The sequence below is a fragment of the Histoplasma capsulatum genome, genomic scaffold (assembly GCF_000149585.1).
Source record: "Histoplasma capsulatum NAm1 scaffold_7 genomic scaffold, whole genome shotgun sequence".
Lineage (NCBI taxonomy): Eukaryota > Fungi > Ascomycota > Eurotiomycetes > Onygenales > Ajellomycetaceae > Histoplasma > Histoplasma mississippiense.
The window spans coordinates 1,275,997-1,287,790 of record NW_001813976.1 but is presented as its reverse complement, the minus strand read 5'-3'; the positions used below and the strand labels follow the sequence as shown (position 1 = coordinate 1,287,790).

Below are 11,794 nucleotides of genomic sequence, written 5' to 3'. Positions count from 1 at the left end.
GTGGTCAATCGCGATTAGAGGTCGACTCTGTGAGCGTGGAGAGACACGAGCGTGGGGTCCAGCGGTAATGGTCCCTTTGTCTGCAGTATCAAGAGGAGTTTCTGTTGAGGATCAGCAGGAGACCGCGGGACGGGAATTGAAGGACGCTTACCTGAAACTTCTCGGAGAGCCAGCGAGGCTCTGCTATCGGCCATCCTATCCAGCTCGCCACCTCGATTCATGGATGTCTCGCGGACAGACAGCATTGATGGGTAAGTCGGCGTATCTGCAGACTCGCCTCTCTGCTCATCATCATGGCTAATCACCATCGAGTCATCTACAACAATTGGGTCATCTGAGATGGGGCTGAAGTTAGCAGATCGGTAGAACAGAGCTGAGTGAGCCTGGAGACAGACCTCTACTTTCACCGGGGGGGCGGTGTTGGCTCGGGGTGCTCAACGTGATATCTTGGATAAATGGTCTATGGTTTGGTTGCACTGAAGTCTTCCCCTCTAAAAATCATTCACCGGTAAAGAGTAAATGGTGAGACTGCTGCAATTGGGGAAGATTGATATTGGAAGAAAAATGAGGAGAAGAAAAAAGGTTTAAATATTGTCAAAGCATCCAGGCTGGCAAAAAATAGTGATAGCAGAATGCTCTAATTGGTAGGTGAGATGGACTCATCTACTTGACATAGCCGAAAACCAACGAAAAAAAAAATAGATAGACGATGATGTGTTTTCCAAAAAGGATAACGGTTGAACATGGGAATACGTGGACGAGTAGATGGTTAGACACCTAGGTAGGGTCCTTGCAATAATTTTACGGGTTTGAAACAGGATTGGTTGGACACGACAAAGCTCGAGATCCCGCTATTCGTTCAAGAGAGCAAGCTTCCCATTTATTCAAAGGAATATCCAGAGAGGCGAATATGAGGATACTTAGGAAAGGCCTCAGAACTAAATGACGTTAACCAAAGAGGGTAAGAATCTGACTATATCTGGGTCGTCAATGGTGTGGCTGTAGGAGCTGACGCAAGATACGCGGGAGGAGCAAATCCTCACTTCCTGGACAGCCACCAAATATCGAATAGTATTCCTGACGTGCAGAAACACTGAGATGTATGGATGCGAGACGACTGGATGGCTAGCATGGGATAGGGCAGGTATGCGAGCGTGGTGCATGTGCATCGTCTCTGCAGAATGATTGATCGCGATAAGGTTGCGGCTCAGCCAATGAATGACTAAGCGTGCAGGTTTTAATCTCCGCGCGGCCTCTTGCTACATCCACGCACACCATCCTCAGCATCGCATGTATCACGCTACAACTCCACGACAGCAGAAGCTACAGCTACAACAACGCACTACTGTTACATTCCATAGAACTCCCTGCTTCTTCTAATTGAATGGGGTACAGTGGATCTGCCAATTTAAAGTTTGCAAGTGCCCCTCTTCAAGTTTCCTCCCGTTGAGCCTGATCATAACCATCAGGCTTCAGGAGTAGTAAACTTATGGTGTCTGTTGGGTCGAAATCCCCTTTTCCTTGTTGTGATCGCAATACCTCAAAATGTGTCGGTAAGATACAAGGAGAGGAGTTGCAGCAATGTAAGTACGTTTCTTCTTTTCTGATGTATAGCCCCCTTGGCTATAAATATCTAGGAAGCTACCAAAACCCACGGGCGCCTTCACTAAACCACATATTTACTACACTTCCAACTCAAGTTCTTTGCCTTCTCTGACTATCGTTTTGTCAATAGCCTTGCTGATCTTCCCGCCTTCATTTCAGTTGTTGATTGGGCTGGGAAATTCATCGTGGTGGATTTTTGAAGCTGGATTTGGCCCGCTGTGTTTTTTGAATTTTTCCGCTTCTCCATATCATAGATATCTGGTTGTCTTCATAGCCTTTGCTGTCCATCTATTCATGCAATCGATTTTTATGAGTTGGTGGACATTCCTTGAAGCACAGCTCTAAATCGAATGTATCCCTTTCTGTTTCATTCTGTATGTGTTTGATTGAATTTGTTCGGCTTAAACCCGAACTGCTCTCATCAACTATCCCTCGAAAGCTGTGCTGTCGTTCTCTGATTCTTTCAGTCCTGACATATTTGAAGTATCACGCACCCGCACTCGTTCACACCTCCAGACACTCCCTAGGGTGCATATTTCCTGGTGGCGGCTCCCCATGAGCCAGTGGTTTTACTATGTCTCTACAGACCACATACTTGACCGACGGCAACTGGGAAAGGCGGCAAATTAACATTGGAGAAATTATGTCCAGCAATCAAGTTACTTTGAATGATGATGCTGCGAGCAAGCCAAGTCGACGGAAGGTTCCACTCACCGGGTTGCTTTCTCGGACGGTGATCCCTGGTCCTGTGATCCAACGAGTATTACCTGCCCGGCTCAGACATCGTAATAAAGACGACATAGTCTTCGTAGGGGATAATTTTATACAGATCAAGGAACTCGTCACCAGCGGCTATCTGGAAGACGTCACTACGAAGGCAGATTTTGATACCAAAATCCTCGATGCCAAAGTTATTGGAGACCCCGGAAATGTGATCCCTGAACTGCAATTGGGAGAAGGGGTCGGATTGGGTTCATCTTCTCGTATGCCCTCCGAAGATCACTGGCACCGGCAGATTCTTGTTCTAGTTCTGGCTTCCAGGGAACTACTTTTTCTTTATGGAACGGAAAGCTTTTCAGGTCGCCCGGAATTCATTCATGTACGACGCCCTTTGCCATCAGATGTGAGCTCCCTTGAACAATACGGCAGATATATTGCGATCGATCCTAGGTTGGTTCATATCCTGTTAGCATCCATATTGTAGTATTCAACTTAACCATACGCGTATACAGATCGAGAGCGATGGCGGTTTCAGCAGCGCATAAATTTTTCGGAATTTTCTCCCTAAAGCCCCCATCTGTTATTCGCTCAGAAATGCAGGAAGGGCCGGTTAATCCAATTCAAGAGGTATGAGTATATTCAATTCTTAATTTCCTAGCTATAACCTAGTTTCAAAAATATTTATGGCTAACCCACCTCTGACCTAGGAACGCTTCTTTCGTGCTGATGGAGATATAGTAGCTATGGATTTCCTCTACCCGGCCTCTGGAGATGAGGATAGGATAATACTAATGCTACTGGTAAACAATCTTACGAAGACTAATATCGCCTGCTATACCTGGAAAGCTGCCGAGGGTGTTGCAAATGCCGAGGCCAAGAGGATTAAATCAAGGGTATCACCGGAGTTCCGACTTCCTTCGCTATTTATCCCCTTGAAATTTGCAACCTCATGTCTGCTAGTTTCCCAAGCTGGATATTGCTTCTACGAAATTAACGTATTGGACAGTACAGTGTCAATGAAAAAGAACAGTTCGGATGAACGTGGAGGTCAGCTTTGTACGGCCTGGGTTCGGCCAAGGAGAAACACTTCTCACAATGAAATAGAAGATGACCTTTATTTGTGTCGCCAGGATGGTGAGCTGTCGTACCTAGAAATTCAGAAGGTGACTGGGGACGCTTGGTGTCATCTGAAAGACATTCGCATAAAATCAATTGGCTGCAATGTCGACAGAGGCTTTGCCATTCTTGACTCTGGGTTTAAAGCTGGAGGTGATATACTTGTGGCAGCAGGCTGTATGGGTGACGGTGGCCTCTTCCTGTTGGATGCTAGGACGGATTCGAGATGTCTCCAACGGATCCCGAATTGGGCTCCTGTTCTTGATTCAGTTCTAATACAAAGTCGTGATTCGCAGGGAGCGGAAAACCATCAAAATGGACGCAATGATGTGGACTTTGCCTACGATCGGATCTTTACATGTTCGTGGGATGGTCTTTATCGCGGGTCAATTACCGAATTGCGCCATGGAATCGAGGCCCGAGTCGGGCTGGTGATTGTCCAGGAAGATTTGTTAAGTATTTTGGACTTATGGGCCATTCCAAACCGACAAACAGGAGGGACATATTTCTTGTTCTCAAGCCCACTATCATCCTCAGTTATTTCACTCCCCGTCGATGCTGAAGATGAATTATATGCGATGAACGAGGAGGATACTGGCCTTGACCTCGACACTCAAACCATTGCCGCAGGAAGCTCCCGGGAAGGGGTGGTCATCCAAGTCACAGATATGTCGATTCACTTATCCACTTTCGAGAATACGTCACTTCGCTACTCAACGCGATGTCAAAACCCGACTGAACGAATTATCGCTGCTGCTGTTAGTGGAACCTTGTCACTCTTTGCTGCAGCAGTCAGGACAGCCTCAAATATCCATGTTCATCTTCGGAAGGTAGAAATCAACGATGGTAGCATTCAATGTCCCACTATTGGGCAACCTCTACCGTTATCTTGCGAGCCAGTTAACTTGACAATCGAACTAGTGCTTTCGCACCCTGTCCTCTTAATTGGGACCACTGAAGGAACACTCATCGTTGCACGAAGCGACCCCGTTCAAGGGCTTGTGCCCTTATTGGAGCAAACCATTGTCCTATTCCCCGAAAATGATAAATCGGCAGTTTGCGAAAGCTTCTCGGTTCTTTCCATCCCTATGCGTGAAAGCCCGAAAACAAAATTGTTTTGTGGGCTTCGGAGTGGCACCATGGTCTCATTCGATGTGCGGCTTGATAGAGACTCTGGGAACATTGGTATGATTATATATTCTCCCTTCACGAATTTGGAAAGATTTTATATAACAGCTAACTCTTTTATCCCTTTTCAAGCACTGATTCAAACCAACACCTATAGGCTAGGCAATACGTCCGTTCGGATTCGAAGATATGAATCAGACACCACTTTCGCTATTGTAACTTGTGGGCGCGGTTTATGGCGCCTATCTATCATTGAAGACGAAGAATCTGATGAGTGTATTCTTCATAGGATATGGGTCACAGACCAAAATAATGTAAATTCCAAATATACCATGAATATTCTGGGCTATCTGCAGCGCTAACGTTTGACTCCAGCCTGCCCGAATTCAATCTACCATCGACGTGTTTACTTGCATCGACTCTGGGCCAGATTTGAATTCGGGAGCACTTGGTGGTTCGTTGGTATGCATCACGAGAAATCAGCTACTCTGCTGCATCTTAGAAAGGACGCCCAAAACTGTTCCCCGACATATTGCTATTCCGGGAAACCCAAAACGACTAATATACTCGGAATATTTGAAAAAAATAGTTGTTGCGTATAATTTTGTTGAATTGAAAGAGAATGCAGAGTGCACGAACCGCTGGAGACGCCCGCGTGTGGACTTCATCGACCCGGACGACGAAAATGCTGCATCGTCTTCTACGACTATAATTGGTGAACCGGCGGGCTTATCAGAGGTTAAACCCGGGCCATGGAGACCGACTGGTGGATCCGGCGAAGAAGTCACTGCAATATTAGATTGGAGTGTCTCGAGCGGTGATAACGTGCATCATATGGTCGTAGTCACCACAGTTCAACCGCACTCTGCCCATCGAGGCCGGGTGATATATATAGTCGCCCGCCCAAGCACTCGAGTTCCGGGCCAAATAGACTCAACAGTGAAACACTCTTTCAAATACGAAGACCCCATCAGATCGATAGCACCCTTCAAACCCAGCTCGTTAGTTCTAGCAGTTGGCGCGCAGGTTATTTTCCAAACTTTAGACCCAGTTGCAAAGAAATGGCGGAAATGCCCTGGATACCACCTAGAGTCTGATGCTGTCGCCGTCACCGTGCGGGAACCTTACATATACGTCCTAACCCTAAAAAATTCTCTCTGTATTCTTCAGGCCACCGACTCAGGCCTTACTCTGCACGGCCAGGACGGATCCGACAGGGAAGGGCTCGACCTCGTCAACCTACAAGATCACTCCCGGATAACCATGACATCAAACCTAGGTGGCGCCATTGTAGGCCTTACAGAAGTGGGACTCACTCCCGAAGATAAACTCCTTCAAAAGGCTTTCACAGCCCACATGCCACTATCCGCCATTCGGCTATCCAGAAGTTCCCGACCAGTCGCAACGGCACTGTGCTCATGCTCTGAGGTGACGTACGGCACCTCGATTGATGGCACGGTATATAGATTCATGACCTTGACCGAGCCTCAGTGGCGTCTACTACGATTTATCCAGAATGTGTGCATGAAGGATCCATCCATATGTTCGCTGGCAAGGCGCAGGCGGAGAAACTCCGTTGACACGTGGGAGGTGACGGTTTCCAAGCCCGAGTCATTACACGTTAATGGGGATATACTGGGTAATCTGGTTGCGGGAGGTATTAGGCAATTGAGACGTGTGATGGGAGCAGAAGAGGCAGAGAACTGCATGGCCGAAAGCTCTGATGGTGGTCGTGGTGGAGACAAAGTAGGTAGGTTTCTAGAGTATGCGGCTGCGATTGTTCCTGGGAGTGAGGATCCGTTTGCTGCTGTTATGTCTTGGATGCGCTCTATGGTGCAAATTTCCCTGTGAGTTACATCTACTTGATGGGGAAATGGACTCGATACAGAGTGGAAATTCATTACTTTATTTCCGTCACATTTTATGCCTGCTTCTCTATTGCTTGGTAAAGCCAACCCGAAAACACTCAAATGAAGTCAAAGGGGAAAAAGGAAAAAAGGATAACAGCATGGATAGAGGGAGTTGCTTATTTGCATTTTTTTTTTTTTTTTTTTTTCATTTCTTCAGTAGGCAGCAATTCAAGTGACCGGCCAGCATCATTCGGAGTTGCTCTGGATTTTTGTTTTGTTTATACAACTTCGCATTTTAACAGTGCTTTCGTATACTTTGACCCAATTCCTCAATATTTACGTTTTCCACTCGAATATGTGACCCATGAGTGATGCGAGATAATGTGAAGCTCAGTCACCGTTTATTTTCCTCTTGAAGTCCATTTTATGTAGGCGGGCTAGGCGGGTTAGGATTAGGAATATTTCGATGGCAGACGCAATTAGAAGATATCTCTGTACTCTAAAAGATCGAGAAAAGCAAATAGAATGATAAAGCTATTTATTTAAACAAGATGATTTGTTAAATTCTCCAGCTCCGGACTCGCTTGGCTGTTCCCCCACATGCAAGTAGAAACAAAAAACTTGAGTTACCAAAAACGAACAACTTGCATTTTTTCGAAACTCACACAACCCATCAGGCTTTTCTTCTCTCGCCGCCTCCGGCATCGCCAACGGAAAAATCACTTAGCGGATAGGCAGACTCGACTTAGCGTTCGATCGCCGTCGGGCTCGGTTTCATTTGCTTCTGCTTCATTATATATTCATTTCCCGACCTCCAGCTAAAGCGATCTTTCTTTGCTCATGTCACCCCATTTCACGTCGAATTTCACCAGCACGCCTCCCCCGCCCCCACCGTTATCATCACTCTCGTTAAGAGATATGCTACGCGCGACATAAACTAATTTGGCAAACATACATGTCTTAAACCTAGCTACGTTCGCAAAACGCAGGCATACACACATATACACACAACCCCACAAACAGATTGATATACTGTGCAACATTGAAAACAATTGTCAAAGTATTAAAAAAAAAAAAAAAAAAAACAAGGGATACCGATAATAAACCATATTTTCGAAAATGCCACCAAAGAAGAAGGGCAGCAAGAAGCAGCAGGAGGATTGGGAAACCGAGCTTGGAGAAACTATTCCGCCCGCCACCAGTACAGTTGCCGCTGCCAATGAGGACGGCAACGACGCTGCCAACGATGCGAATTATAAGAGAGATGAAGACGAGGAAATGTCTGGCGGCCTTCTAGCAGCGCTCAAGAAAAACAGGAGCAAGAAAGCCAAGAAAGGAAAGGGGGCAGATAATGACTTCGTTGAGGGTGAAGATCCGATGGTTGCTACTACTACTAATGACGAGAGCAAGCAGCCACAAGAAGCTAGCTTTGAGGGTGATGAGGATGATGTATTTTCAGGGAATGCTGGCGCTCGGCAGAGGGCGAAGGAGAAGGCGGCGGCGCTGAAAGAAAAGGCTAAGGAAACGGCGGAGGAGGAAGGGGGGAGGTTGAAATCTAAGAAGGAGAAGGAGAAGGAGAAGAAGGAGAGAGAGAAGCAGAGGAAGAAGGAGCAGGTGGGTTCTTTTCACCTTTAATATCTTGATTTTTTATTTTTTTAATCATCAATGTTCGGAGTAGTGATAGAAACTAACTGGGTGATCTTTTTTAATTTTCATTTTGATAGGCTGCGAAGAAGAAGACCGTTACTCCTGCTCCTTCCTCCGCACCAAAGGCTGAGCCTACTAAGCCTGTTGAAGAAAAACCTGTCGCTCCCGCTGCTGATACTGGCGGGAAGAAGAAGAAGATCCCCGCCCATCTCGCTGCGATTCAGAGGCAGCAAGAGGCTCTACGAAAACAACAAGAGGAAATTGCCCGTCTAGAGGCGGAGGAGAAGGCCGCAGCTGAAGAGCGGGCGAGGAAGCTAGCAGAAGAGGAGCGGAAAAAGGAGGAAGCTCGACAAAGGAAAAAGGAAAAGGAGCGGGAGAAGAAAGAACAGCTAAGAAAAGAGGGCAAATTGCTAACCAAGGCACAGAAGGAGGCACAACAACGAAATGAGCTCCGGAAGCAGCAGATGCTTGCGGCTGGCGCAGTGGTCCAGGGGTTAGAAGAGCCTGCGGAAAAGAAGAAGCCGGTATACGAGAGTAAAAAGAAACGCCCTGTGAAGAAATTAGAGGATGACCTCGAGGCTGCTGCTGCTAGAGCTGAGGCTCAACGACTAGAACTCGAAGCTGAAATGGCTAAGAAAGCGGAAGAGGATCGTAAACGTGCAGAAGAGAAAGCGGCTGCGGAAGCTGCTGCCCAGGCCTCCGCGAAGGAAGCGGAAGATGATGGTATTAAAGAAAGCTGGGATATATCATCAGACGAAGAAGAGGAAGAAGAAAAAGGGAAGACAGACCAGGTGAGCCAGATGGGCCAAAACAAGAGTCCAGAAGAAAATGGTGCCGCCAAGGGTGAAACATCTCCAGAGGAGTCTGAGGAGGAATCATCCGAAGAAGAAGACGAAGAGGCTACAGCAGCTCAACGAGCTATTGCTCAGAAAAAAGCGGAGGCAGCAGAAAGACGGAGGAAGCAGCATGAAGAGGCCCTTGCGGCAAGGTCCGCGGATAATCTCCGTTCTCCTATTTGCTGTATTCTTGGACACGTCGATACCGGTAAGACGAAACTCTTGGATAAAATCAGACAAACAAATGTACAGGAGGGAGAGGCTGGAGGTATCACACAACAGATTGGTGCTACATATTTCCCCGCAGATGCCCTGAAGCAAAAGACCACCGTTGTCAACAAAGACGGCTCCTTTGAATTCAAAGTTCCTGGTCTGCTTGTTATTGATACTCCCGGTCACGAGTCGTTCTCCAATCTACGTTCAAGAGGCTCTTCACTTTGTAACATTGCCATTCTCGTGGTTGATATTATGCACGGCTTGGAACCGCAAACACTCGAGTCCATGAAATTGCTTCGTGACCGAAAAACACCCTTCATTGTCGCGCTAAACAAGATCGATCGTCTCTATGGCTGGAAGAAGATCGATAACAACGGCTTCCAAGATAGTTTGGCTCTGCAGAATAAAGGTGTCCAGAATGAATTCAGAGACCGAGTCGACAAGACCAAGCTTGCGTTCGCGGAACAAGGGTTTAACTCTGAATTGTACTGGGAAAATAAGTCCATGGCTCGAAACGTGTCTCTTGTTCCTACCTCTGCACATACAGGTGAAGGTGTTCCAGACATGCTCAAGCTGCTTGTTGCCCTCACACAGGAGCGTATGACCAAACAACTCATGTATCTCACCGAGGTCGAGTGTACTGTTCTCGAAGTTAAAGTAATTGAAGGCCTTGGTACAACAATCGATGTTGTTCTGTCGAACGGTGTGCTGCGTGAAGGTGATCGTATTGTTATGTGTGGCCTAAACGGAGCTATTGCGACAAACATTCGAGCACTATTAACACCCGCACCACTTAAAGAGCTGCGCCTCAAATCGCAATACGTTCATAATAAGGAAGTCAAGGCGGCGCTTGGTGTTAAAATTGCAGCCAACGATCTCGAACACGCTATTGCTGGGTCTCGACTACTTGTGGTTGGGCCAGATGACGACGAGGAAGACCTCGAAGATGAAGTCATGTCTGACCTGGAGAGCCTCCTCAGCAAAGTGTCCAAGGACAACCGCGGAGTCAGCGTGCAGGCCTCCACCCTCGGTTCCCTCGAAGCCCTCCTCGAGTTCCTCCGCGTTTCAAAGATCCCCGTCGCCAACATCTCTATCGGCCCTGTCTACAAGCGCGACGTCATGCGCGCCGGTACTATGTTAGAGAAAGCCAAACAGTTTGCCGTCATGCTTTGTTTCGACGTTAAAGTTGACAAGGAAGCTCAAGCGTACGCCGAGGAAGTTGGGATCAAAATCTTCACTGCAGACATCATCTACCACCTCTTCGACGATTTCACCAAACACATGGAGCAGATCACTGAGCAGAAGAAAGAGGAGAGTAAACTGCTCGCTGTGTTCCCCTGCGTGCTCAATACCGTTGCCGTGTTTAACAAGAAGGATCCCATCGTCATCGGTGTGGATGTCGTCGAAGGCTCGTTGCGCCTGCTCACACCCATCGCTGCCGTCAAAACCAACCCAGTCACCGGCGTGAAAGAGATTATTAGCCTAGGCAGAGTGTAAGTCATATCCCGATGTCCTCAAGAAACGCACCCAACATCAAAATATATATATATATATCACCTTTCGTACTGGAAACTAAGCTAATAAATACTTTTTGTGACTACAGACAATCAATCGAGCGCGAACACAAGCAGATCCCGCTCTGCAAGAAAGGCCAGCCGTCAGTGGCTGTCAAAATCGAAGGCCCCAACCAACCCCTCTACGGCCGCCAACTCGAGGAGAAAGACACTCTATACTCGCTCATATCGCGGCCTAGTATCGACACGCTCAAGGAGTTCTATCGAGCCGATGTCTCGATGGATGAATGGTTGCTTATCAAGAAATTAAAACCGTTGTTTGATATCCCTTGATTTTTTTTCTTGTTTATCTTGTCTATATATTGGTTTTTTATTGCCGAATTTAAAAATCTTATTTATTTTCATCCTATGTCCTTTTTAAGAAAGAGGGGGTTTCTTTTCATTTTCATTTTAATTTTTCTTCCCTGGCTCTATTATAAAGATGGCGATCCCCCTTTTCTTTTCTATTTCACACGTAACTTAAAAGAATACTTTTTCAGAAATTAAAACAAATTCTATCATATTGATTTCTTTTTTTTTAAAGAAACTCCCCCCTCAAAAGTAATTTTTATTCTTTTTTTCTCTCCGTTCTCTAGCCTCTCAAATCATTTCGTGGAAGCTCGTTCTCTTTCAATTTCCTCGTCTCCATTTCCATATCACTTACCAGCCTCCTCATCCAAGGTGGGTTGAAATCTCCTCCTTTCTTATGTTGTTTCAACGAAATAAAACAAGACAAGAGGAATTGCAAGAGATAAAAAAAACGAATCAACGCTGTTCAACCCATCAACGTGTAGACAATTTTTTTTTTTTTTTTTTTTTTTCGAAGATTCCTTGTTCACAAAACCCAGAATCAAGTCAAGAGTTTCCATAACGAATACTGGCAAGTTAAAATGCGAAGTAGTTATGAGTAGTTTTCAATCGCTACTCTCTTTGTTTTGATACCGGGCCCAGAACAAGGTTGGAGGTCATACTTCAGAGCAAGCTGACATCCACCACCTTCTCGTTCTTCTTCTTCTTCTTCTTCTTCTTTTTTTGCTTGCTTGTATCACACCAGCACAATATAAATAAAAAACCCAAATTTATTTCTTTATATCCAGTTCAGCCAAGTCCCTTGAGAGAAAAA

At 46.2% G+C, this 11,794-nt stretch overlaps 4 protein-coding genes across 4 annotated transcripts in view; 2 read left to right on the top strand and 2 right to left on the bottom strand.

Annotated features, from left to right (window-relative positions):
- Positions 1–663, bottom strand: part of HCAG_06017 (conserved hypothetical protein) — a gene marked incomplete at both ends in the record, with an annotated part of 2,235 nt that extends 1,572 nt beyond the window's left edge. Inside the window, 3 exons of the mRNA XM_001538362.1 lie at positions 27–101; positions 152–316; positions 660–663. Of these exons, the coding sequence (XP_001538412.1) occupies positions 27–101; positions 152–316; positions 660–663 (244 nt within the window). The remainder of the gene's footprint in view (positions 1–26; positions 102–151; positions 317–659) is intronic.
- A 1,516-nt stretch (positions 664–2,179) lies between these two features.
- Positions 2,180–6,655, top strand: HCAG_06016 (predicted protein; the record flags this gene model as incomplete). The annotated part of the gene is made up of 8 exons (XM_001538361.1): positions 2,180–2,775; positions 2,838–2,952; positions 3,033–3,372; positions 3,430–4,626; positions 4,702–4,883; positions 4,945–5,023; positions 5,159–6,416; positions 6,637–6,655. 8 exons carry the CDS (start codon positions 2,180–2,182, stop codon positions 6,653–6,655), a joined length of 3,786 nt encoding a protein of 1,261 aa, XP_001538411.1.
- Positions 6,656–7,538: 883 nt separating this feature from the next.
- Positions 7,539–10,965, top strand: HCAG_06015 (hypothetical protein; the record flags this gene model as incomplete). Its single annotated transcript, XM_001538360.1, has 3 exons — positions 7,539–8,033; positions 8,144–10,611; positions 10,722–10,965. 3 exons carry the CDS (start codon positions 7,539–7,541, stop codon positions 10,963–10,965), a joined length of 3,207 nt encoding a protein of 1,068 aa, XP_001538410.1.
- A 556-nt stretch (positions 10,966–11,521) lies between these two features.
- The window catches only part of HCAG_06014 (predicted protein), a gene marked incomplete at both ends in the record, with an annotated part of 1,556 nt that continues 1,283 nt past the window's right edge, over positions 11,522–11,794 (bottom strand). Inside the window, 2 exons of the mRNA XM_001538359.1 lie at positions 11,522–11,548; positions 11,659–11,710. Coding sequence (XP_001538409.1) covers positions 11,522–11,548; positions 11,659–11,710 — 79 coding nt within the window. The remainder of the gene's footprint in view (positions 11,549–11,658; positions 11,711–11,794) is intronic.